At 42.3% G+C, this 22,986-nt stretch overlaps 1 protein-coding gene across 2 annotated transcripts; it reads left to right on the top strand.

Moving 5' to 3' along the window:
• Positions 1–303: 303 nt before the first annotated feature.
• SLC38A4 (solute carrier family 38, member 4) lies at positions 304–22,006 on the top strand. Of its 2 annotated transcripts, XM_010574084.1 has the most exons (16): positions 304–379; positions 4,500–4,730; positions 5,603–5,693; positions 6,975–7,090; positions 10,126–10,199; positions 10,332–10,424; positions 12,062–12,143; positions 12,237–12,319; positions 12,417–12,475; positions 12,871–13,149; positions 13,268–13,347; positions 14,484–14,584; positions 15,568–15,692; positions 18,251–18,395; positions 19,215–19,312; positions 20,709–22,006. In XM_010574084.1, the coding sequence occupies exons 2-16, from the start codon at positions 4,612–4,614 to the stop codon at positions 20,808–20,810; spliced, it is 1,647 nt and encodes a 548-aa protein (XP_010572386.1). In that variant the 5' UTR covers positions 304–379; positions 4,500–4,611; the 3' UTR covers positions 20,811–22,006. The 2 variants fall into 2 exon arrangements, with proteins under 2 accessions (XP_010572386.1, XP_010572385.1); XM_010574083.1 differs by lacking the exon at positions 304–379 and having other exon boundaries at positions 4,612–4,730; positions 20,709–20,810.
• The last annotated feature ends 980 nt before the right edge of the window (positions 22,007–22,986 follow it).

Below are 22,986 nucleotides of genomic sequence, written 5' to 3'. Positions count from 1 at the left end.
CAAATCAAGACTATCAAATGAAAGCATGATCGAGCCTGGGTGAAGCGTTCTGCGGATATGCATTTTGTAATAGTGCTAAGCTCAGAGAGCAAATAGCTCTGGTAACTGAGATGTTTGCCCTCAGTGTGCTCCAATAAACTGATTTACCTTTCTTCTTTTTTTTTGCCCTTTTTTTTAAAAAGAGCTGACGCAAGTTTGTCAAAGGGAGTTGTTGGGGTGTAGCAGCTGTTGATTGGTTCATCTGATACACTCCCATTTGTCTTTAAATCACTGTCCAACTGCTCTAGGTTGCACATGAGCAAACTTTTCATTACAGGTGAAATTCCTAAAAGATATAACCTGCTTAGCAAGCGAGCAAGAAAACCTGCTTGACTCGGAGGTAAACCTTAAACTTTTTTTTCTTTACAATGTTTGATCAATGTATTTTAGACCCTGGCCACATCTTTTAAAATTGAGAATTAAAAATGTAATTAATCTGTAAATATAAGTGCAATGTGAAGGATGGGATCCTTAAGATTTACTGACGTGGTAATTTATGTTGGCAAATGTCTTTGGTATTTCTTCAGGAATGAAATTTAGTTGTTGGGGTTTTTTTTATTTGTACAGCAAATCAAACCTTAAGCAACAAAAGAAAGAGCAAAAGGTGTTTAAAATTGACCAGGCAATTAAGAAACGAATGCCTGCTTTCCTTTGCAGCCCTTGGCTAACTTCTGAGAATTTTTTTCAAGGCTCTTGATTTACTTGGCTAACACTTCTGTAAATAAATGAATTTGTGAAAGCAGGCTTTGCATTTTAATTGTTTATTTCACAGTGACAACACTTATTTCATTTTGAAATAGCTGCGCAGACAGTAATATTATAAACTCGCTGTCATGCAGATGAAGAATCTGGCAAAATCTGCTAAACCAGATACCATGGTGGAGCTTACAAATTTGGATACTGCAAAAGCCATGAAAATGTTAGTCGTATCTGTGACCTGGCATTATTTGCCCGATGGTTGTCCATTCTCTTAATGTCCTAACTGCAGACTGGACAGAGATCAATAACGTTGTGAGATCAGATGCCAAAAATTTCATCATTTTCTGAATCATTGCCGAAAACCGTTACTTAATAAATGAGGCAGAGCAGTACCCCATACTTGAAGAGAAAAACAGTTTTAGAGGGATAAATACCTTCCCTCTAATAATAGGTGAATCTCTTTTCAACCAGCATTTCCATTTTAATGCCATACTTCAAGAAAAATCTTCTCTTCAGCCAAATGCCACAGGTGGCAGCAAAACCATCGCCGTATTGAAGCCATGTTTAAGGAACTCTGTAGAGCTAAGAGATTTTTCTTGTATGTAAACGTAAGGGGAAAAATTATTGATTTTAAATAAAGGGAAGGAAAAAGAAGTGGAGAGCTTTTTGGTTACTTCCAAACTTACGAAATTCCTCTCTAGGGAAAGGAAGCTGGGCAAGTCACGATGGGTTTGGGTGCCGAAAACAGGGCTTAGGCACAAAATTCAGAACTCCGAAGCAGAAAGCATTAAATCCCAGGGAAGCTGAAACAGATGAACTTTGGCTTTTCTCCTCCGATATCATGTGCTGGGCTTCTGGCAGGGCCCAGGCCTGCCTGACCTTGGTGGCCGTCCTCTGTCACGCCACCGCTGTCCTGGCCATCACCCAGGAGCATGAACGGGGCTGCAACCCAGCGCCCGTCCACCAGCCCTGGCACCGGGCTTGGCCACCGTACAGCGCGCAGCCGTAGCCACCATTTTGTTTTAAACAGAGCCAGCCAGCGCATCCCCCCCCCTTTTTGCTAAATAATATCTCGCAGGTGGAGCAGCGACCCGAGAGGCGTGGGGCTACGCCGTTTCTTCCCCAGGTGGAGGGATGGCAGCTCTGCCCCTTCTACGTTACTGGTGGGGAGCAGGCGCAACCGGTACCTCAACATCCCTCCAAACCCGTCAGTACCGGCGGTGGTAGGAACCTGAAGAGACAGATTTGCCACCAAGGACCAGCTCTGCCAAGTCCTACTGAAGTCCAAAGGCACCGTTGGTTGTAATTACAGTCGTTAGTGTTTGCGGGATTCAAATCTAACACCAAGCCTGGTTCATGGGGCTCGTCCTGCCCGCGTTTATGCCAATGGCTTTCAAGCTCATGGTTTGCAGACCCCTTGAGCTCTACCAACTGCTCCCCAAAAAGTGACAACTGCAAGAAACTGGGTTCTCAGCAGATTTAATTTTGCCACCTGAGGCTTTGTACCTTCACCAGAAGACTTTTAGGAATTCATAGATTTAAAAAAAAAAAAAAAAATCAAAAATCACTGCTCTATGCAGGAATTCCACAGCCTCTTGAGATGACGCCCATAAATCAGATTACTTGTGTAAATGTTTGACAGGACAATGCCCAGATGATTCTTATGCTGTAACATGTATTTCCAGCCAATTTTTGCTCCCCTTTCCAAAGTGTGTTTGCTGTGCTGCACAGACTTTCCTCCTCAGCCTAATCTCTGTGTAACCTAACTCCTGGCAACTTTTTTGCTTACTTTTCCTCTGTTTCCCAACTCTTTGAAGATCTGTATTTTTTGGACGGCCACTTCTGGAAAAGACGTTTCTCCGACAAGCAGTTAGGCAGTGCGCATGGGGGAGATTTTACCCTCTACCAGAACAGGGCTAAGCGCAGTCAGATTTGTCTGCCTGACCTTTACACCACAGATTAAAAATAAGCAATAGGAATTGGAAGGACTTTGTTGCTCAGACAGGGCAGCGCCTGCGTTTGAAGACGGTTCTGTGAATGAAACCGCAGTTGGGAGGGCTCTGTTGGGGTTTTTTTTATTATTATTATTTTTTTTGTCTCCCGGAGTTATTCATAACCTGAGCGGGCAGAATCCCCCGGCCACTGGAATGCGTGTGCCGGCAGCTCTGCCCTGATGCCCGAATCACTCGTCCCCTCACGCACACTCCCTGCGCGGCAGCAGAAAGGAGTAAACCCAGCCGCTTTCTCTGGTAGGAAATCTCCTAATGCACTCTGATAATGTTTCTCCTTTTCAGTTGTCTGGTCTGGGTGAATGTTTTTAGTAAGAAGCGAGGAGGCTAACTTTGATTTCTGGCCCAGAGTCAGTTTTAGCCTCCAGGATTGGTATTTAAAGTTTGCATTTACATTTTTAACACATGAGCTCTAACATTTTGCCACTACAAATACATTTGTAGGCGTTCTTAAGAACTGCATGTGATCACTAGCAGAGGATAGTGAAGGTCTGGTCATCGAGCGAGGACCTACACATCCATAAATGCAAAACCAGGAAAAAGGCTATTAAATAATTGCAGGTTTAGTGTTACAAAGAGGCAGACATAGAAATTATTTGCTGTAGTGTTTTCTGATATTGTTATTACGCAGCGCTGGGCTGCATTTAATGTGTGATATTTATGAAAAATGTAATGGATCCAGCCAGTCTGCCTGATTCCAAGGTAGGAGGTAGAGTGCCCAGAGTCTGCAGTTCTGGCCCCAGGTGTGCCAGCAGTGTGCTATCTGCTCTGTGCTCGCTCCCTTATCCCATGTGCCCCTTTGTCTCCTCAGCTCTGAAATGGAAATATAAAATGCTTCAAGGAATACCTTTGGGAAGTGAAAAGTATTGTGAAACTGTAACATTTCTTGCACAGTGTTTTCCTCTTGAATGTGGGAATGAGCAAGTGAATGTAAATGTGTATCTGCAGATGAGACTGTAACATAAAGCTGCTGAAGTCCCGCAGGTGAAGTCGTCTTTGTAAATGTGGTTTGTATAGTTTCCTTTGGTCCATATAGAAATAGAGGGTTGAGCATTTATTCATATGATTTTTAAAAGGCAGCAATTTTTCTAACAAGGGTGAAGATAGTCAGTCTTATATCCATGTAATAATCCTGCATGAGACAGAGCTTCTAGTCATGGGACAAGTAAGAATATACTGAAATTTCAGATATACTGAAAACCACAAACTGCTGTATCAGAATTGCACATCCTAATTATCAAAGAAGTGATCATACAGAGATGCTCACCTCTGTCAGACCCCAGTGAAAGGGACAAATCTTCAAAACATTTAAATCTGTGACAACATTAATCTTACAACAAATGACTCGAAACACTGAGCGTTTCCCTTAAGAGTATGTATGTTTTGAAGCAGTAGTAGGAAAACCCTGATACACTCCCTTCATTTCTAACAGCAAGCACTTCTGCATCACCATCCCCTAGAAATTCAAAAGCAGCAGTTCAAGAAATTCTTTTCTGCCGGCTTTGTAATTTTGCCAGATGCTGGACATCCACTGTGCATCCGTTGGCCCCTGCGTTCTTTACCATTTGACGGGAGACAGCAGGGCCAAGTGCTGGCATATAAAGGGACATTATGCTTGCCCAGAATTTTCCCAGTCTGCAACAGTTTCCCCTCTTAACGCTATTACAAAGAACAAACACAAACCCAACGATTCACACTGGTTTCTCTAATTTGAGGAAAACTCTAATAAGTCCTGTTGTGTTTTGTTTGCAGAACAGAGTGTTCTGGCAGTCCCCGCATGGTAGAGAGGACCCGCAAGCAGACGGCGCGGTGCTGTTTACCCTGAAGAAACGAGCGTGTGTGCTGGAAAGCGCTGACCACTCTAATGGATCGCATGGAGCTGCAAAAAGTCAACATCGAACTTGATGATCAGAGCAACAGTGGGGAAAGCCTCGAAGACAACTACACGGAGCTGGTTGATTCAGAAAAGGCTGCAATTAGGAGGTAAGCATTTAAATGGGAAGGCTGTTCCGTTAAGGCTAGAAAGCGGTAATCAAAAAACGAGCTTCACTAATGGCATCTGGGACTCAAAACATTTCCTAGGTAATACAATGAAATTAGTGTGGTTGTTTAGCTAGCGTTTTCCCACAGCACCAACCCTCCCTGCTCCGTGCCCTGGAGAACGGTGTGCCCAGTTCAGCAGGTCCAGCCCAGGACCCCCCTCCCCAAATTGCCGGCCACCCCCTGGAGTCACCTCTGCAGGCTCCCAGCCCCCGCTTGGCAATTTCCAACCACTCCGGTCCGATAGTACACGTGTAAATTAATACGTTCTCGGGGCAACCTGGGGGAACGCGTTCCAGGGTGAGGTACAGAGGGCAGCAGCTCGGTGCTCCCTCGGGGACAGCCCACCCTCAGGCATCTCCAGCAGGACCCACCATAGTCCCAGCACCGGGGTGGCCTGAGAAAGACATCTCAAAACCAGCCGTCTGCCTCCAGCTCTCAGCTTGCTAAACCCCCCCCAGCACGTATCTCCAACAGGGCAGTCGCAAAGCGCTTTGTTCCTCGGATGCGAAGAACGCACTCGGCTTTAGCGTGCTGCCGGCAGTAAGGAATTGCTGCTTTCCAACATCTGCAATCAGATACAATTCGAAGATTGCTGGGTTTAAAACTAAATTCCAAGGCAAAGCAAAGATCTATTAAGCATGCCATTGGATGTGAGAATCTTACAGGATAAAAGAGGGTTTTTTTCTGAAGGATGTTTAAATATTCATTGCAATGTCAAAGGAAAGTTTCCCACTGACGACAAAAGGCACTACCTGAACATAATGTGTGTCATAAGCCTTACCTAATATTTTCTTGTTTTTCTTTGTGTTCAGTCCATTTGCTAGCGATGATGCAGAAAGTCAGAAGTTTCTTACAAATGGATATCTGGGTAAAAAGAAATTGGAAGAATTTAATGAAGAATATGTAAGTTTTATTCATTTTTAAGAGTAATTACAAAGCAAACCTTATTGACCCAAATCTTTTTCCAAAAGTCTCAGTAAACAAAGTTACTCTGGAGCTTGATCAGCATATCTTGGCTTTGGAAGAGTAAACACATTTTTCTAAGAGTTAGCACAGCAAGCCCTTTCTGTTGCCTTGCAAGTAAAACTGGGTCTTTCCTTCACAAGTCATCAGAAAAATTCCTCAGATCATAGTTGGACATCAGTAGCACCCACGTTATCTCACCCAAGATGTTCAGCCAGGGTGGCTCTGCACCCATTTTTCTGACAGCAGATTTGGTCCAGGGGAACTTTGTTGCTCCTATATCAAGGTAGAGCTGGGCCTTAGTGCCTGCGTGCTTATATTGTTTCCAGCATCGGCGTAAATGAATCCACATCAGCCGCATTGCTTTAAAGAAAGGACATTCATGTTCAGCTTTACAGTGCTGAACATTACATGCTCAGCACCCCTCCAACTCTTTAGACAACTCCATGTGCAAATGGAAGCACAGCACCGGTTCCTGGGGTGTGCGTGTTGGTGCCTCTGCTCAGGATTTCACTTTATTCAAAGTTTTCGTGAACTTGGTGCAAAGAAAGGCGTTATTTTATTGCTCATCTTACACATTTTATTAGGATTGATCCAATACAAACAAAAAATATTATTTGTGGTTGCAAGCTAAAATTAAGAGCCATATTCCCCCCCTTTCTTTTCCACATGGTGGCAGATGTGACTCCCTCACACACCATCCTCCCCTTTCCCAGTTTTTTGTCCTCTTCCACCCTCCTGCCTCCAGCCCGAGCCACACAGCGCTTCTGTCTTCTCCCCCAGACACACTTTTAATTCTCCAAGGAAAGAAGCACGTCCTGCTTGGAGAAAAATTCAGTAATCAGTTAGATTAATTTTTAAAAATCACCTGAATTTTTTTTAAAACAATAATTGGGAAATCTGTTAGATAGCAGCATGTATTCCTATAGAGGCTAGCCAGCCCAGCCAGTTGTGGCTATGTCACCTCAGTCGCCCGTAGCCCTCCTCCCCGCCGAGACACGGAGCGAGTGGGAAGAGGCAAACCCCTACCAGCACAGCTGGCTTTGGGGGAAAAAACCCTCCTTACGGTGGCAAGCGCATGTGGGCTCAGGAACCTTGATGAAGCTCCACCTCTTAAGGATCAAGGGAGCAATACAGGGAAAACCAGCAATTAGGATAATTAGTCTGTTTTGCTCAGTAAAAGGCAAATTCATTGCCATTTTCTGTGCTTGCTCCCAACAGCACCGGGGCAGAGCTTCCTTTGGAATGTCGTCGTTCAACCTCAGCAATGCCATTATGGGCAGCGGCATCTTAGGGCTCTCCTATGCCATGGCCAACACGGGAATTATCCTTTTCGTGTAAGTACATAGAAACAAAAGCAAATAGAATATAAGCAGTGAGCTGGAGCTAAAGTTTTTTGTGATTAGAGAGGTACGTTAAGCTTGTTTTGTTAGCTGAAAAGTTTTGTAAGATCATCTGTAATGAAAACATTTTAGCTGCACCGCAAGGAACCTTCTGCTGCTGACAAACCATTTTTTTTTTATTTTAGCCCTATTTTGTATCAGGAACACAACTGTGAATTGATACTGTGCAGTCAAAAACCAGAGGGGAAGAACAGTATACGGGTCCTAAAATAACAACAGCAATCTTGGTGGTTCAGTATGGGAGTTCAACAAGGGAAATAAATCACCCTTAAAGTATATATTTACGTCATCCCAACTATCTAATCACTATGTAGAAATGGAAGAACAATATTCACTATAAGTCTGAAATAGCAGCATGCTTTGAATGCAAAGGCATTCACAGATTTATTCAGATTTAATGTTGCTCCCTCAAGTCTATTTGTACTCGATGTGCACAGATGACAGCAATGGTATGTGGCTGACATACAGTATGTATACAAAATGGGTTTTGATAGGCAGTAACAGATAGCCTTGTGAGGGTTTTTAATCTATAGCTAACCTTGTAAAATGAGACAGACTGTACAAAAAAAAAAAGTTGGTTTTCTTTTTTTAATTTTTAATTTTAACTGAAGCCTTAATTTTAATCCCCCATGACACTGGAATAAAACACGACAGTACTGTATGACAATAGGCTGTTGTTTTACATTACTGAAATCTAACAAGCCTTTAAATCAGGTTGCATGGCTATCTTTATATGGCTTCTTTCTTCTGGAGATTGTGTAACTAGGACAGCAACAGCATTTGAAATGCTACATGTAGCTTCTAGTTGCTAAGAAACACCTCCTGTTTTGCCAGTAGAATTTTTAAGTGAAAATTAATTGTAGATGCAAATGCTGTCCTGGATAAGTACTTCCCAGCACCTGCACTCAAATGGTTTAGACATAGTATTTGCAGAAACAGAAATGGAAGCTGGTTCTAAAATTGACTACATTAGAGTCTGAAAAATGTAGGATTTTTTTTTCTCCAACTTTCTCTGAGCACTTGCACTAACTAGTATGGCCATAAATTATCACTGGAAAGAAAACTGTGATACATCAAGCCTCACTTAGGGGGAAAAAAACCACAACACTTGTAATATCTTTGTTTTTAAAGTTCATTCACACAAGTGGCTAAAAAATTCTGATATAAGCCTAATGACATTAGCTCTGTTGGGAGTGCTAAAGCAGGGCATAATGCTAAAGCAACCCTATGGAGTCTTAAGCAGCAAAAACAAAGGTTGTCTCCACCCACAGCTCATTTTCTTTTCTGTCCAACTTCCATACTTTCTGCATGAGAACATTCTCCCTTCTGGTAGAGGAAGGAGTTTTATTTAAAAGTATAAAACTGTGTGGGGATATTGTTACCCTCATGGTATGCATCCACTTGCTGGAGGTTCCTCTGTTTTCACAGATCATGACGTTAGTGTTAGCGGGACAGAAAAATCCCATCTACTAAATGGAAACTGCTGGACATTAATTCTAATTTAGACAATGCTGGCAGCATCGTCTAAATTTTTGTAATTTACTGTTCTCATGTTGCCCAAGTGCTCTCATGCTGGAAGGTGTTCCACGGGGTGAAGGCAAAAGGAGGGTTCTGAAGTTCCCATTACACCCTCCTCTCCCACGGGGGATGTTTGCAATGGCATGGGAGCATCACTTCTGCTGCCTGGCATGATATAGCAAGTGCAGCCAGGATGGCTTTGGTTTACCGTACCTCACGTGTGAGGACACAGAGACCACGTCTCTGAATAGCAGCTGCATGGGTGCCCCTGATCAAGAAGGATGGCATCTTGGCAGGGTACACTGCGACCTCAGACACCATCCCCCCTTACCATACTGCATGAGACCACAGCATGAGAGACGACCCTGCTCACACCAAGTCTGCAGCCCTGTCTGTCTCTCTTGGAGAAAGAAACGTCAGTGAAAATCGTGACGGCCTGGTGGCCATCACCTGGCCCCAGGACCTGTGTCTCCTCTTAGACCATAACTCATTTACGAACTTGGCTGTCGGCGTCTCCAGGATCTGTACCAAACCACGTGTTCAGTGGAGTGGAAGGTGTGGGCACAAGCCACAGAGTGAGGCACATCCCTGTTTCCTAGCTCTGTCATGTTATCATCTCATCCCCTTCGGCACCAACACTTTTGCAGGCTGATGACAAGACAGTTATGGTAATAAGATATGCTGCCCACAGTGTTGTGCCCTGAAAATGTCATACAAAGCTACATTTTTCACCAGCAGTTCACAAGAGGCAGATAACTGAAATCACATAGGATGCAAATGTCACGTGGAAGCAACATGGCAGTAATCAGAATTAATGAATTCAGGCACTGGTACCTTCAAGCAGACTAGGCTAGAAGAGTAAGCTGCAAGTGCTCCAAGAGCAGGCTTTTCCAGTGTCATGCCACGCATTAGCACCATGCAAAATTTCTAATGTACTTTGCAAAGCGTATATCTCAAGGTAAACTCCACCACTTCACAATAGCATGGCAGAATTCGAAAGTAGTGACTAGCCCAGAGCTGGCAGTGAAGTTGTCGCAATCATGGTTTGGGGTTTGGGTTTTTTTGATAGCTCTGAGTAAGGAGAGAGATTAAAATGAGAGGTCAGTGAGAAGCTAAGAGACCAAAGACCTGACTTTTGCAAAGAAATCCATTTACTTTATTAGGGTCTTGTTAAGATGTAAGATTCTGTCCTCGTGGAAAAACACAGAACTGGCATTTATGCAGATTTAAACAAGCCTTGAGGGGCTTTTGGAGTGTATAAGGTGCAACTGCACTAACAAGTAAGCTACAGTTGACATTTATCTCTGCATTTAGCACCAGGAATCCAAAGCACAAACTTGCTGAAAACCATTTACACATTGAACTTCATGAGAGTGAGGAAGTCTGTGTTTAAATCAACTGAGTGTCTCTGATGTCCTGCTTAGGATTCTGATTTCTGCTTTGTCTTGCAGAGTTTTGCTGCTCAGCGTAGCAGTACTGTCGCTCTACTCAGTCCACCTCTTACTGAAGATATCAAAAGAAGGAGGTATGAGGATCAGGCTGTGACTGACTAATATTCCCTACTGCATGCTTGCATGTATTGTACCTTGGAATGCAATTTATCAACAGTGTCCAATGCAGTGGCCCATGTTTCTCTTTTGGTTCGGTTTTTTTTCAGGATCACTAATATATGAAAAGCTGGGAGAAAAGGCATTTGGCTGGCCTGGGAAGTGTGGTGTTTTCATTTCAGTTACAATGCAGAATATTGGAGGTAAGGGGCAAAAGTTTTCCAACTTCTGATGCTTTTCTACAGAACAAAAATGCTTTCTCTCCTCTGTCTGTCTAAATGGCACCAGAGATGAGCCAGGTACAGTATACACTATATTGTAATAAGGAAGGACGGGAGGAATTCATCTTGCCTAGTTTCAGCTACCTGACACTTCAGTGTTTGGTGAAAGCTAGTTGCCTTGGATCTCTCCATGACCAGTGCAGAGCCTTCAGTGATGGCTAAAATGGCTTGGCTGACTGTCCTCAAGGAGTTGGCTGTTTCTCTTCACTGAGTACAGCTCAGACTAGATACCATCTGTTTCAACTTAGAAAAGATTAATCTGACCTAAAAGGAACAGCACATAGTTCTGATTTCTCCATAAAAGAATGGCTCTTCAGTAGTTCATTTTCCAGCTGAATCCTCTCCTTGAAACGACAGCTGGGTTGTCATCTCTCTAAGATGTTGAGTGTTGCAGAGTGATTGTTGAAAATATTCATCCACAAAGATACTCCCTGTGAAATATCTATTGAGTAACCTCCATCCCCTCGGAACAGGAGACTGTTTACTTACCGATGTAAGTAGTAAGGTTGGGACTGTGCATTCACGCAACGAAGCTTATTTCCTTTTACTACCCTGGAAGAAGCCTTTTAAGAGACTGGAGAACACCAGATCCGAAAACTCAGGGGAGTTTGTAATTTTTTCCAGTTGTCTTAAGGAGAGGTAGTTGAAATGTAAATTAAATGCATCACTGGTCAATTAAATGTATGTAGATTTTTTTGTGATCTCTCTCTTGGAACTTGGTACGCTTTGTAAATCTCCATTGACAGATCGTTACTGTCCTTTTACAGCAACTTTGCTACTCAGGCAAAGGTGGTTCACATCTCTCTACTGCAAGAGACTTTTTGATTTTGTTCATAAAAGGTCCTTTTCCATGGTTTTCCATTCCTTACTCAAGCCTGGATATCAAAAGTGGTTGAATTCAGGAAGGAAGTATGCTTCCTTGTTAGAGAAGATTAGCTGTTCCTCTAATCCTCTTGTCTAGGTCGATCCATAGGTCTCCAGAGACCTCTCTGTGGCCAGTGTAAAATAACTGTAAAAAGCATGGCTTCTGGCAGTACATTTAAATGAGAGGCATAGAAGTCCACTTTTTCATCAGGAATCTTGACAACTAGTTTTAGTTTTTTATATATGGACTAGAGCGTTGGAAGAAAGAAGCTGAAAATAGACAGGATACGGTAGATGAAGAGATTTAGAAGCAGTAACAACTAAAGCTACTACAGAATGTCGATGGACACTATCCATTGGAAAAACAACATTTACAACCAAAAAGCAAAAGGAAAAGTTAAGAGTGTAAATTTCATCAGAACAGTGATTTGAGCATGTTGTTAATTCAGTAATAACTGTATTGTATTCTAACACTGAATGCTAGATGTCATTCAGGACGTGCTCATAACAATACCAAGGGAACATACTATCTATTTAGTCACACTGTTATTCAAACAAAACTCATTTCTCTATTTTAGCAAAAACTGGTTTCCCAAAACAATATGTTTTTCATAAAGCATTAATGTTTTTTAACACAAATTATTTTTGTTGGAACTACATTGTTTTCTCTGAAGGTGTGTGTTTGTTTTTTTCAGCAATGTCAAGCTACCTCTTTATTATTAAATATGAACTTCCTGAAGTGATCAGAGCATTTATGAAACTTGAGGAGAGTTCTGGGTAGGTACCTTTGCCCAGCCTGAACCTCAGATGAAAATTTTTCACTTTGATGTCAATGATAATGATTGTTATTTTTTTATTCCTCTTTTTTAGGGAGTGGTATGTAAATGGGAACTACCTCGTAATACTCGTAACAGTTGGGATTATTCTTCCCCTCTCCCTTCTAAAGAGCTTAGGTAAGCTTAATGCCCCACTTAACCTCATTTCTTTTTTCTATTAGGATTGTGAATTTATATGTAGCTGAACTGTTGTGTTTTTTTTCTTGCTGCACAGGTTATCTTGGTTATACGAGTGGTTTTTCGCTGACCTGTATGGTTTTCTTTGTCAGTGTGGTAGGTGACTGTTTGGGTATTGTCTCTAAGCAAATACAGAGCCTGTAAACTGCGCAATGCTGTTATATTTCTTACCATGACAATTTAATGTGGATGCTAGAATAGCACCTGCAAGTGAACCAAATCAACAAGCCCATTGCCGAATGAAGCCAGAATAAAAAAGATGACCCTAAAAAACAACACTCGAGAACAAAAAATAGAGCAGGACAACAGCAGAGGCAGAGTAACAACAAATATTTGCAGGAGAAGCAGAAGTGGTAGCACTTGGTTTCTTGCTCCCTCTCCTTCCCCTCTCTCTTCTGTGTGCCTGCTTATATTTCTGTTGCCATACCCTGGATGGAAGTGTAATCTCCTATGGTGGTACTCTTCTGATGACATTGTCTACTCTTTTGTAGGTAATCTTCAAGAAATTCCAAGTACCCTGTCCTCTCCCTGTCATGGACCACGGGGTTGAAAACTGGACCGCCACCAACAACACAGTGCCAATGCACCTGGTGATGTTACCAAACGAGTCTCTCGGTTCTGGTGTGAATTTCATGATGGACAACACAGCTGGGCACTTGCCGGGCCTTGAGGATCCAAGAGACACCTCACCCAAAAGTGGTGTAGAATATGAAGCACACAGTGACAGTAGTGACATGTGTCAGCCAAAATACTTTGTGTTCAACTCACGGGTAAGGGAGATTCTGTAGAATTTGTCTTTAGCCATTCGTACCACAGCTAAACTGCTGCCTGCCAAAAGTCAGAGGTACAGCAGTGACCGTTCTTACTAATGGGAGCTTTATTTTACAGACTGCCTATGCAATACCCATCCTGGCATTTGCATTCGTATGCCACCCTGAGGTGCTACCAATATACAGTGAACTGAAAGAGTAAGGTTCTTAAATTTTGTCCCATACTTCCAGTTAACCATAGCTAGAGATCACTTTCTACATGTTCTGCCTTGATTGCTGGTGTGTAGACACCCACCTGCTAATGATTTATTGCTTTTCATAGTAAGCAGATACTGGCTTTGCTTTGACCTAATAGTCAGGTATTGGTGACAGAGAACCACTGTTCAGAAAGCCACATTGATCCATATTTACTTAGGAAAGGAGAAATCTGGACAGTCCTTCAAATGATGTGAAATATACTGGGGAACTTGGTTGCACTGAAACTGATAATTCTGGTTTCTAATAATATCTTAATAAGTTCTGTGTCTGGGTCAGCTGCTGCTTACTCTTAAGGTTTCTTGGGATGCCATTGGTTTGGGTGTCTTACATAGGCTTCTCACCCAGCCCATTTTGCTTATCAAATATCAAAAATCAAATACATTTGCTTAAATCAGCACAGAGTCGACAGTTGGGAAGGGCTAAGAAAATGCATTTGTTCAACAGCAGGAATTACATTACAGGAGGTTGTGCTGCAAAACTCAAGGAGGCCAAGACCCATTACCTCCTATTTCAGCAGGTTTAACCTCAGAAGAAATAAAAATTCTCAGATGACTTGGGAACAAGCTTCCAGGTCCTATAAGCTGAAGATTTTCTTACACCAAATCTTTAACCAAAGGATTTCTAAAGAAAGGATTTGACCTGCAGGAGGTTCTTGAACCTGTAGAACAGCCCTTTTTAGATATAAGGGTATGTTCTTATAGAGCTGACTGAAAGCTCTTGTCTATTATTATTACCTGCCCTGTAATTTTAGCCACTCCATTTTTTAGTTAAAATACACCATTTGAGATTGATAGTATATAAATAATGATATACAAAATAACATGGCACATTTATATGTTGTCATTAAGTAAGCAGTAGAAATGGAGTTTCGACACACTTCTTTTATAAGTCTGCGGTGTCGGTCTGCACAGAGCTGCGAAGCTTCAAGTGAAGAGCTCTGTGTAACCAATATAGTTGCTCTGAACTTACTAGCCAGCGAGGGGATGTCAGTAGAGTTATGACTCTTCAGAGTACTTCTTGAACAAATAGAGGCTTTACAAGAATAGCACTGTTACTCTCTTTCTCTCCTACTTCAGTCGCTCCCGAAAGCGGATGCAGAATGTCTCAAATATCTCCATCACTGGCATGCTTATCATGTATCTTCTGGCTGCCCTCTTTGGATACCTTACCTTCTACGGTAGGTCAAAGCCTTGTTCTCTGCAGAATTTCCCCTCTCATTTTAAAGCAGGGAAGGTGGTTCTATCACACTGAGGCACAAGCGTTCATGTATTTTCTGTGGGTCCGAATCCAGATGTAAGCATTACTCAAACATAATACCCAGTGTGTAACCTCCTGAATAAGCGGTGGGACTTATCCAGCTGTCAGGCCACAAGTTCCTCACCCATGAGAGGCTCAGAGGCACCTACTAGGGGGACCAGTTGTGTATCTCTTGGGTTTGTGAACTCGAACAACCAGCTGCTGTAAACTTGGCTCTTGGCAAAGGCCAAGAGTGATCATGCTAAAAATACTCTGGCGTTCAACAGTTTTACATGACACTATTAAGTGCTACCCACCCTGGCTCTGATGCCACTAATTCAGCTTCACCTATGCTGAAAAACAGGTGCAAATCATTCTAGTGTAAAAAAAATATGGATGAGCTAGACTAACCGGTAGGTAAACAGAGCAGCCCCTGTATTAGCACACCGTTTTATGCAAACGCCACCTCTTTTTACCTCGTTAGTTCCTCCGTTACAGCAGAGAAGTGAATGACACAGCACAATCTGCTCTCTGTCCCCGGGGCAAGAGGGCTCTGTCTGAGAGCTGGGACACCTGGGTGGAGGTCGAAGGGACCTGTTCCCAGTTCAGTGAGTTGTTTCCTATTTTGTATCGCAGAAATTATTTTTACCTTAGGTTCCGCATCCACTTAATGACTTTGAGAAAGTCGTTTGAGATACTGGAGTACAAAGCATCACCTCAGTGCTGTATTACCCTCATCATCTCTGAATGATGGACTTGTACCGGTTGTGCTGGGGAAACTCCTCTTTTGTGCCTAGCCCATAACATGTATCTGATGACAGCAGCTGGGCCAAAGCTAATCTTATCTGGCTGCAGTATAAAGATCCTTTTGCATGTGCAGATATTGCTGAAGCGACTTAACTCCTTTCTGTTTCCTTTTCGTAGGAGAAGTTGAAGATGAGCTACTTCATACGTACACCAGAGTGTACACCTTCGACACCCTCTTGCTGTCAGTTCGCCTGGCAGTGCTGGTGGCTGTAACCCTGACTGTGCCCCTTGTCCTTTTCCCCGTAAGTAACCCAGCTGCTGAAGCTGAAATCAGGGCTAGCCAGTATACACTGACTGGATGTGCTCAGCACAGACAGGCTTTAACATCGAAGAGAAGTAAGCCTGAGTTTTTATTTGGGAGGGTCTGTTTTCTCATACGCAGTTTGACCAGAGCAAGGACCTTAGGCAGTTAGGGTTGCAAACTTTGAAAGACTGAAATAAATCAGTCTTTATAAATAAATCAGAAATAAATCAGGAACAACTGCCCTGTGTCTCTCTGTACTATATTTACCAGAGCAGCAGTGTAAGTATCAAAGACTTGGGGATATACTGAAACCACTTATGAGATTTCCTACTATAGGCACCTGCTATAGCATCCAAACTCAGGACAGACACGTGCAGCTCAGGCCACGTGCAGTGCAGGACTGCCAGACCTGGATGCCAAGGTGGAGGGGCAGAGGCACATCTTACATGCTCGACTCTACGGACAGGGCACGAAGCTAAGTACCAGAAAACAGAGGCAGTCAGGACTCAGACACGTAGCCAGATGTCTGAGCAAAGTTTGGAGCTTCTCGGTGCTGTTCACAGGGGAAAAAAACGCAATATCCACAGTAGTGGGGGCAGAAAGACACAGCTAAACCTCCAGGCTCCTGAATGCACAGGACCGTCCCTCGTGCCTTCCCTGAGCTGCTGCGCAGCAGGGCAGGAAAGAGTTGATCCCAGTCATTAAGTCTGGGGAGGCCGGCGTGCCATTTGTAGGGCACGTGGAAGCCCAGCATCATGCTGCCGGTGGGCTCCCAGCAATCCATGTCACGCTGTCGTGTTCCCATCTGATGAGAGCAGTGACCCTGGGGTCCTGTTGCTCCGTTGTCCTGGACGCAAACACGAGCTCTGCGTAGGTACTGTTTCCGGGCTTGCTGACAAATACCTAAGAGAAGCGATCACCACTCAAGGTTGTCTACAAAAAAAATAAAAAGTTCTGGTATAAAGCACCCAGAGTGATCAGTCTGTCTAGTTTAGAGCTCTCCGGTGCTCTGCCTTAAATGTCATGTTTAAACCAGTGACTAAATGCTTAAGTGAGTCTTAAAGAACTGGTCACTCTTCATGGGAAAACAAGCTAAGGGCATTGCAAAAGGCTCTTATCTGTCAGATGTAGCATTTTGCATTTTAACTTTCTGTATGATCATTTTTATATCTGAATAGTGCGCAAAGGCTTAGCAGTTACATACCACAGCACTAACTGCTCTGTTAAAAGAACTCCTGAGAAAATATCATTTCCTTGTAAGCCAGCATATCAAACAATTTGACACGGCCTGTGAGGACAGCCAGCTCAGCAGATCTAATTACTCAAAATTAGCAGCATATTTGTATCAACTATTTTTTTATGAACTACCAGATATGTATTTTCTTAAAGTAGTTAGACTTTATACTTTTTTAAAAAAAAAAGAAATCATTGCATTGCTGAAAAAAAAATTATATAGATCTATGTACCATTAGTCACTGTAAAACTTCAGTTTGATAGCTTCATTTTAAGGACTATGTCACAGCAGGAATAATGCACAGGATGCTGACAATAAGTGAACAAGAATGCAGGCAGCAGTTCTTTGGTGGAATAAAGCTGTTTTACATCAACTCAGGGGCTGGACAAAATTTTTGCAATCTGCCTCCTCTTCCTAATATTGGCTCACATCAACCTGAAAAGCATAAAATGCAAAATTCATGCTGTGTTTTCAAATGATGGGCTCCAAGTCTGACAGAACCCCAAACATTTACTGAATTGCCAAACTTATCCAGAAACAGTTGTCTGTTGTTTTAAAACAGCCAAACAGAAGTGGGGTTGGAGCTTTTTACAGTGTAAAAACATTTTTGTTCAACTTGTACTTTTCAAATCTTTTAAGTTAATCACGGTACTTCGGAGTAACACTGTCTCCAGCCACCAAAGGGATTTGCTCTTGACCTTTTTCCTACTTACCATCTTTGCTGATGAAAAAGCAAAAAAACTCTTTCTGTGTTATGTGAGAAAGTCAGTGGAGCAAAAAGGATCCTCTGCAATAGCTTTTAGGATCATAATTTCCAAGTGGCATTGAAATATACGCTTTTATTTTGAGATATATATATATTTAATGAAAGTAAAACAACAGCTTGCTCTTTCTCTCACAAAAGTAAATGACAGAACTCCTGTGGGATTTTCGGAGGGATCAGGTTCAGGAATACAGCAACTCATATTTCACCAGTGCGTTTTTTGCCCGCTGATTAGTATTCGTAGTGGGGGTTTCTTTGGGGTTTTTTTGCTGATATAAGCATCTCTCAGTTGAACAGATTTCATGTCCCTGATTTTACACCCTATTTACTTGACTTTCTTCTACACTGCAAATATTTGAGTTTCTGCATTAAACTGTGAACCCAGTTCTCAAAAACCTACATCAGAGTGAGATTACATTAAGGGAATCAAAGACTGAAAACACATTTCTTCAGTCAGAATTTCTCACAGCAAAAGTAACTAGCATAGACATTTAAAAAAGTGAAAAGCAAAGATAAATTAATTGCTGTTTTACTTTCTCTGCTGGTTTTCATCTTACAGATCCGTTCATCTATCAGTGCATTGCTGTTTCCCAAAAGGCCGTTCAGCTGGATAAGACATTTCCTGATTGCAGCAGTAATTCTTGCTTTTAATAACCTGCTTGTAATTTTTGTCCCGACTATTAAAGACATCTTTGGATTTATTGGTAGGTTTCATAAAGACTTTTTCTTTACTCTGTTAATCCTTTCCACAACATATTTACATTCATGGACTGAATGACAGTCGCAGTTTGGATCCTACAGTGGAGTAATATAAACACAGATTAAAGTGAAAAGGGACACAAAAATTCCCGAAGAGCTGACAGACGAAGCTAAACGTTACCCAGCTTTGTTGCTACCTTGCATGAGGCACAAGGAATCGAATAATGCCAGTATAAAATCTGGTAAGGAATTCCCATTTTGACAGCAAGGGCATTTAGTGCATGTGGAGGAGAGGGAAATCACCTTTGGTTTTCGAGCACCTATAGCCTAGACAAAATGTATTGACTTCCAAACGGTGATGTTGTTAGAAAATGGAGAAAAGTGATGCATTTCTTTTGACATTCACAGTTCTCCCCCTACCTCTTTCTTTTGGTCAGTTTTGCCCTCTGACCAAAGAGGACCATGAAGACCCTCCATGCTCTGAGCTGCCTGAGGACTCAGGGACACAGACACCCTTAAGAAAGACACCTCCATGGGGGTTCTGCCTTTTTCAGGTTTCATACTCCACGCAGGCAGCTGGTTTGCTCCTCCCTGCCTTTCACACCTGGGCCACCACGTTGGGCTCTCGGTAACGAGCGCCTCGTTGGGCCCCGAGCCCTCAAAGAAGTGTTTGGAGATCTGCACGAACGCTGTCGGCAGAGAGAGCCCTTTGTGTATCTGGGCTTGGAAGAGCAGCCGCCTCCCCACACGCTCTCTTTTGTAGGTGCACCGCGTTGCTGATGCGTCAGACGGCCCGGTACACTCAGCTCTGCTCTCTCTTCCAGGTGCCTCTTCTGCTACGATGCTGATTTTCATCCTCCCCGCTGCCTTCTACCTGCGGCTCGTTGAGAAGGAGCCCCTGAGGTCTCCCCAGAAGATCGGGGTAAGGGAGGTGGCAGTGATTGCAGAAGGAAGGACGGGAGGGTGTGTGCTTTCCGCTGGTCACAGATACTCAGGCCTTTGACTTGCAACAGCCAACAGTTGCTTATAAATGGTAGTATCTCATGCCAAATACAGGTTGGGTGGTGTGATTGACCTTAGCGTGGAGAGCCAGGCTTCACAAGTCAAAGCCTTTAGTGCCCTACTGCTACTGATACACAGCAGCGAGTGCCTTAGGTTAAAGCGTGTCTTAAATCACTAGAAAAAAGGCATTTATTTAATCCAATCTAAGCTCTAGTTAACACCTGCACTTGCATAAATAATTCCAAGACAGCGTATAAGGAGCCGTTGGTTCATGCTAGAAGGCCAGCTGTGGATTAAGAGGAAGACATGAGGTCAAGGTTAAGAAGGAAGTTGTGTTGCAGACATAATTAACTCATAGTGAGTTCACCACTGAGACAGATCCATACACCTGCAGGAGACTTATATGAAGGTCTATCATTTATACACAACACGAATTTATACGTCGTGCCAGACTGCCCCAGCAGTACCTTTCATCCTGAACATCAATAGCTATCTGCACATTTAACAATATCACCAAGGAGATGTCCTTTGCAAGTTTAATCAGAAAAGTTACTGAGGAACGCACATAATGTAAACAGCTGTACATATATACATCTATACACAAGTTCACAAAACCAAGGAAGTGGAACTTCAACCGATACATACTGCAAGTATAAAAAAAAAAAAAGGTTATCATAAAAGGATTTCTGACGATTACTTTGGAGCTGTTATTATAGAGACACTGTGAATATTTGTTCATGTCTCTTTGTTCATTCTTCATGTTGCTGTGTGTTAGGCACATCTAGAATTTCACACCCTGCACTGAGATCACATACAATATTCATCTTTGTGTTGCAAGGCAGAATATTGTTAAGTGTGGACAGATTACGGTAAACTAAAGCCCCACTAAAGCAAAGGGTGACTATAAACATCTGAATCACTTGAATATATACAGAAATGCCTTCAGAGAAGAGAGATGGGCTTACCTCTTTGTCTAATAAGGATGAAAAGGATTAAATGAAGCTGTTCTCGATATCAGAGAAAATGATTGTTCACTGAAAATTGGTCAGATTTTAAAGGAAAAAACTGTTCCTCTGCTATATTTTGTATTATTTTTCATAGTAACAAAGTAGGCTTTTTTCAGCTCTAGTCTTGTAAAGCCTGGCTTTCTTCAACTGAAATTCACACAGGCCTAACTTTGATTCACGTAGCTCATGGAGAATGACGCAAACTCAGGCCCTGGGTGTTAGATAAATGTGGTTCCAGTGGGACAGTCTGTGAACTCCAGTCTGTTCAGTCACTTGCTTTATTAACAAAATCTCATTTTCCAATTGCAGGCTCTAATTTTTCTCATACTTGGCATAATCTTCATGATTGTGAGTATGACTCTTATTGTAATGGACTGGATTTACAATCCCCCAAGCTCCAGACATCACTAACCTGTGGAGACAAGCGAGTGCTTTTTATACCATAAACATTTGCATTTTGTGCTCTGAAGGACACCTAAATGGGACTGTTATTCCTAGCTAGTAACTGCAGTATTTTGAAGACAGTTTCTGGTAAGGTCACTAGAACTCGGTGGAGCCTACATCATCCTTTTCACTAAGGATCATTATTTATCCATTAGGAACCTGAGCTTAGCATTTCTGGCCAGGTGAAATGAAATTTTCTATTTTCAAAACCAAAACAACTGTGTACATAGTCCTCAAAAATAGCTTGGTGTCACCCTTTTCAGTGTCTCCCATTATACTAATAACCACAGTTCCCAGAGCCCTGGGAAACTAATGGCCAGAAAACCAGCTAGTACCTTGTTTTCTATCTGAAACTCATGGGAGTGGCTGCCCAGGTCCAAGAGAAAAGGTACAGTTTCTGTAGGGGATCTGAAAGGTGACTGCTCCCTACCAACCTGTCTATCATCAGAAAGATGATGGCTTTGACAAGCCAGTGGACAAAGCCGAGCATCAGATTTGTTGCCCAAATTCATCGCCCTTGGCAGGTGACGGCTGTCATACCGAATAAAGCTCTACTGGCGCAGACCCTGTGCCAGGGCGTGTGCTTGAAGAACAGTTGAGCATTCGCGCTTTGTTGTTAAAGATGCCTGTGCTGGAAACGTCAGGCACTTCTGCTGTGGGTTTTTTTGGTTTTCTTAACTTTTTTAATTCTCGTGTGAGCTTGCATCACTGAACAAGTTATATCCTCCATAGAAACTTGTCTTCCATTCTCATCGGAATTTAAGGAGACAACAAGGTGTGGCAAAGCACCCTGTCCAGTATTGTTCAGTACTTGTGTATTTGATAAATGTTCAGTGCAGGAAACTGTAATTTGCTATATATAAAAATATATGTATTTATGTACATAATTTTTTGTTTTCCTCTAGTTACAAAAATGTTACCCTGTGGTAAATGATTTTTGAAAATTTTTTTATGTTTCACTCTGTTTTCATAGCCACACACTTAATATTGTTTTGAAGAAAACATATTGGATCAGTGGGTTTGTAAAAGGTTCATTTTTATTCAGCGGTGTTTGAAATATACCTGTAGCAAGCCCTAACTGTTACCTGTGTAAAAACACATTCAGATGTTTACTACTTAGGTTACAATAAATTGCAAGATGTTTTCCTCTTGAGAATTTTTAATACGTGCCTCAAAGTTCTGTATTACCATTGCACACCACAAATTTGGGTAGGACTTGCTCAATTGCTGTACTTCGCCTTGTCAATGCGAATGCTAGCATTCAGCAACATACCTAATTAAGGTATGCAAAGGAAAAAACATTACTGACGATCTCAAGCATATCATGCTATGCAGCTGTGCAAGACAGAAAAAAAAAAGGTTAAGTTCCGTGTTATATGGATGCTTAATTAACACCCAGTACCCTCCAGCTTGTGATTTTGGCTGTACTGTGGAGTACCCACTACATATGCTCTCTGTACACACCAAGGAAAAGCAGTCAGAGAAGTCACGTTAACTCCAAAGCAGAGGGAATGAGTGGGAAGGTGCAACTGTTGGTTTTAACACGCTTACGCAAATCCAGGCTCGTGTAATTGGAGTTTTCATTTTCCAACTGAGAAATCTGTTGAGTACACACCTGTGAACTCAGAAAGCCATAAAGCACACAAAAGTTGTCTCTGCTCACTCCTCAGCTTCGCACAAAATTCTCTGTGTGTGTGTGCGTGTGGATAAATGTGCGTATACTTACAGGTTAACTGGAAAAGCATATCAAATACATACTCCATGCCAACTGCTATCTTCCTGAGCAGTATTTTATGCTCACTTGAGTACAGTATCCTCAATATACTGGGCCACGTTTCCTCGCAAATGCTAATTCTGGCTTTGCAGTTTTTTGAGAAAAAGGTGCGAATAATCTTTTGCTCTATTTTAAGCAGACGAATACAAATAATGTTGCATTATTACTGAAGAGGCCTTTAACGACGACTAGAGTTAATAGTAACATACCCACACACCTCTTCTCCTGTTACTGTTACTGACAGTTACATGTATGAAAGAACTGAACTGTAACCGCATCTTTGCTTCAGAGCAAAAGCACATACAGAGACTGCAGCTACATGTAGAGACTCAGGAATTCATGTAGCCCACCTAAAATATGGATGACCTC

The sequence above is a fragment of the Haliaeetus leucocephalus genome, unplaced genomic scaffold (assembly GCF_000737465.1).
Source record: "Haliaeetus leucocephalus isolate CR32 unplaced genomic scaffold, Haliaeetus_leucocephalus-4.0 Scaffold406, whole genome shotgun sequence".
Lineage (NCBI taxonomy): Eukaryota > Metazoa > Chordata > Aves > Accipitriformes > Accipitridae > Haliaeetus > Haliaeetus leucocephalus.
The sequence above is the reverse complement of the archived record's forward strand: the minus strand, read 5'-3'. Positions and strand labels throughout refer to the sequence as shown.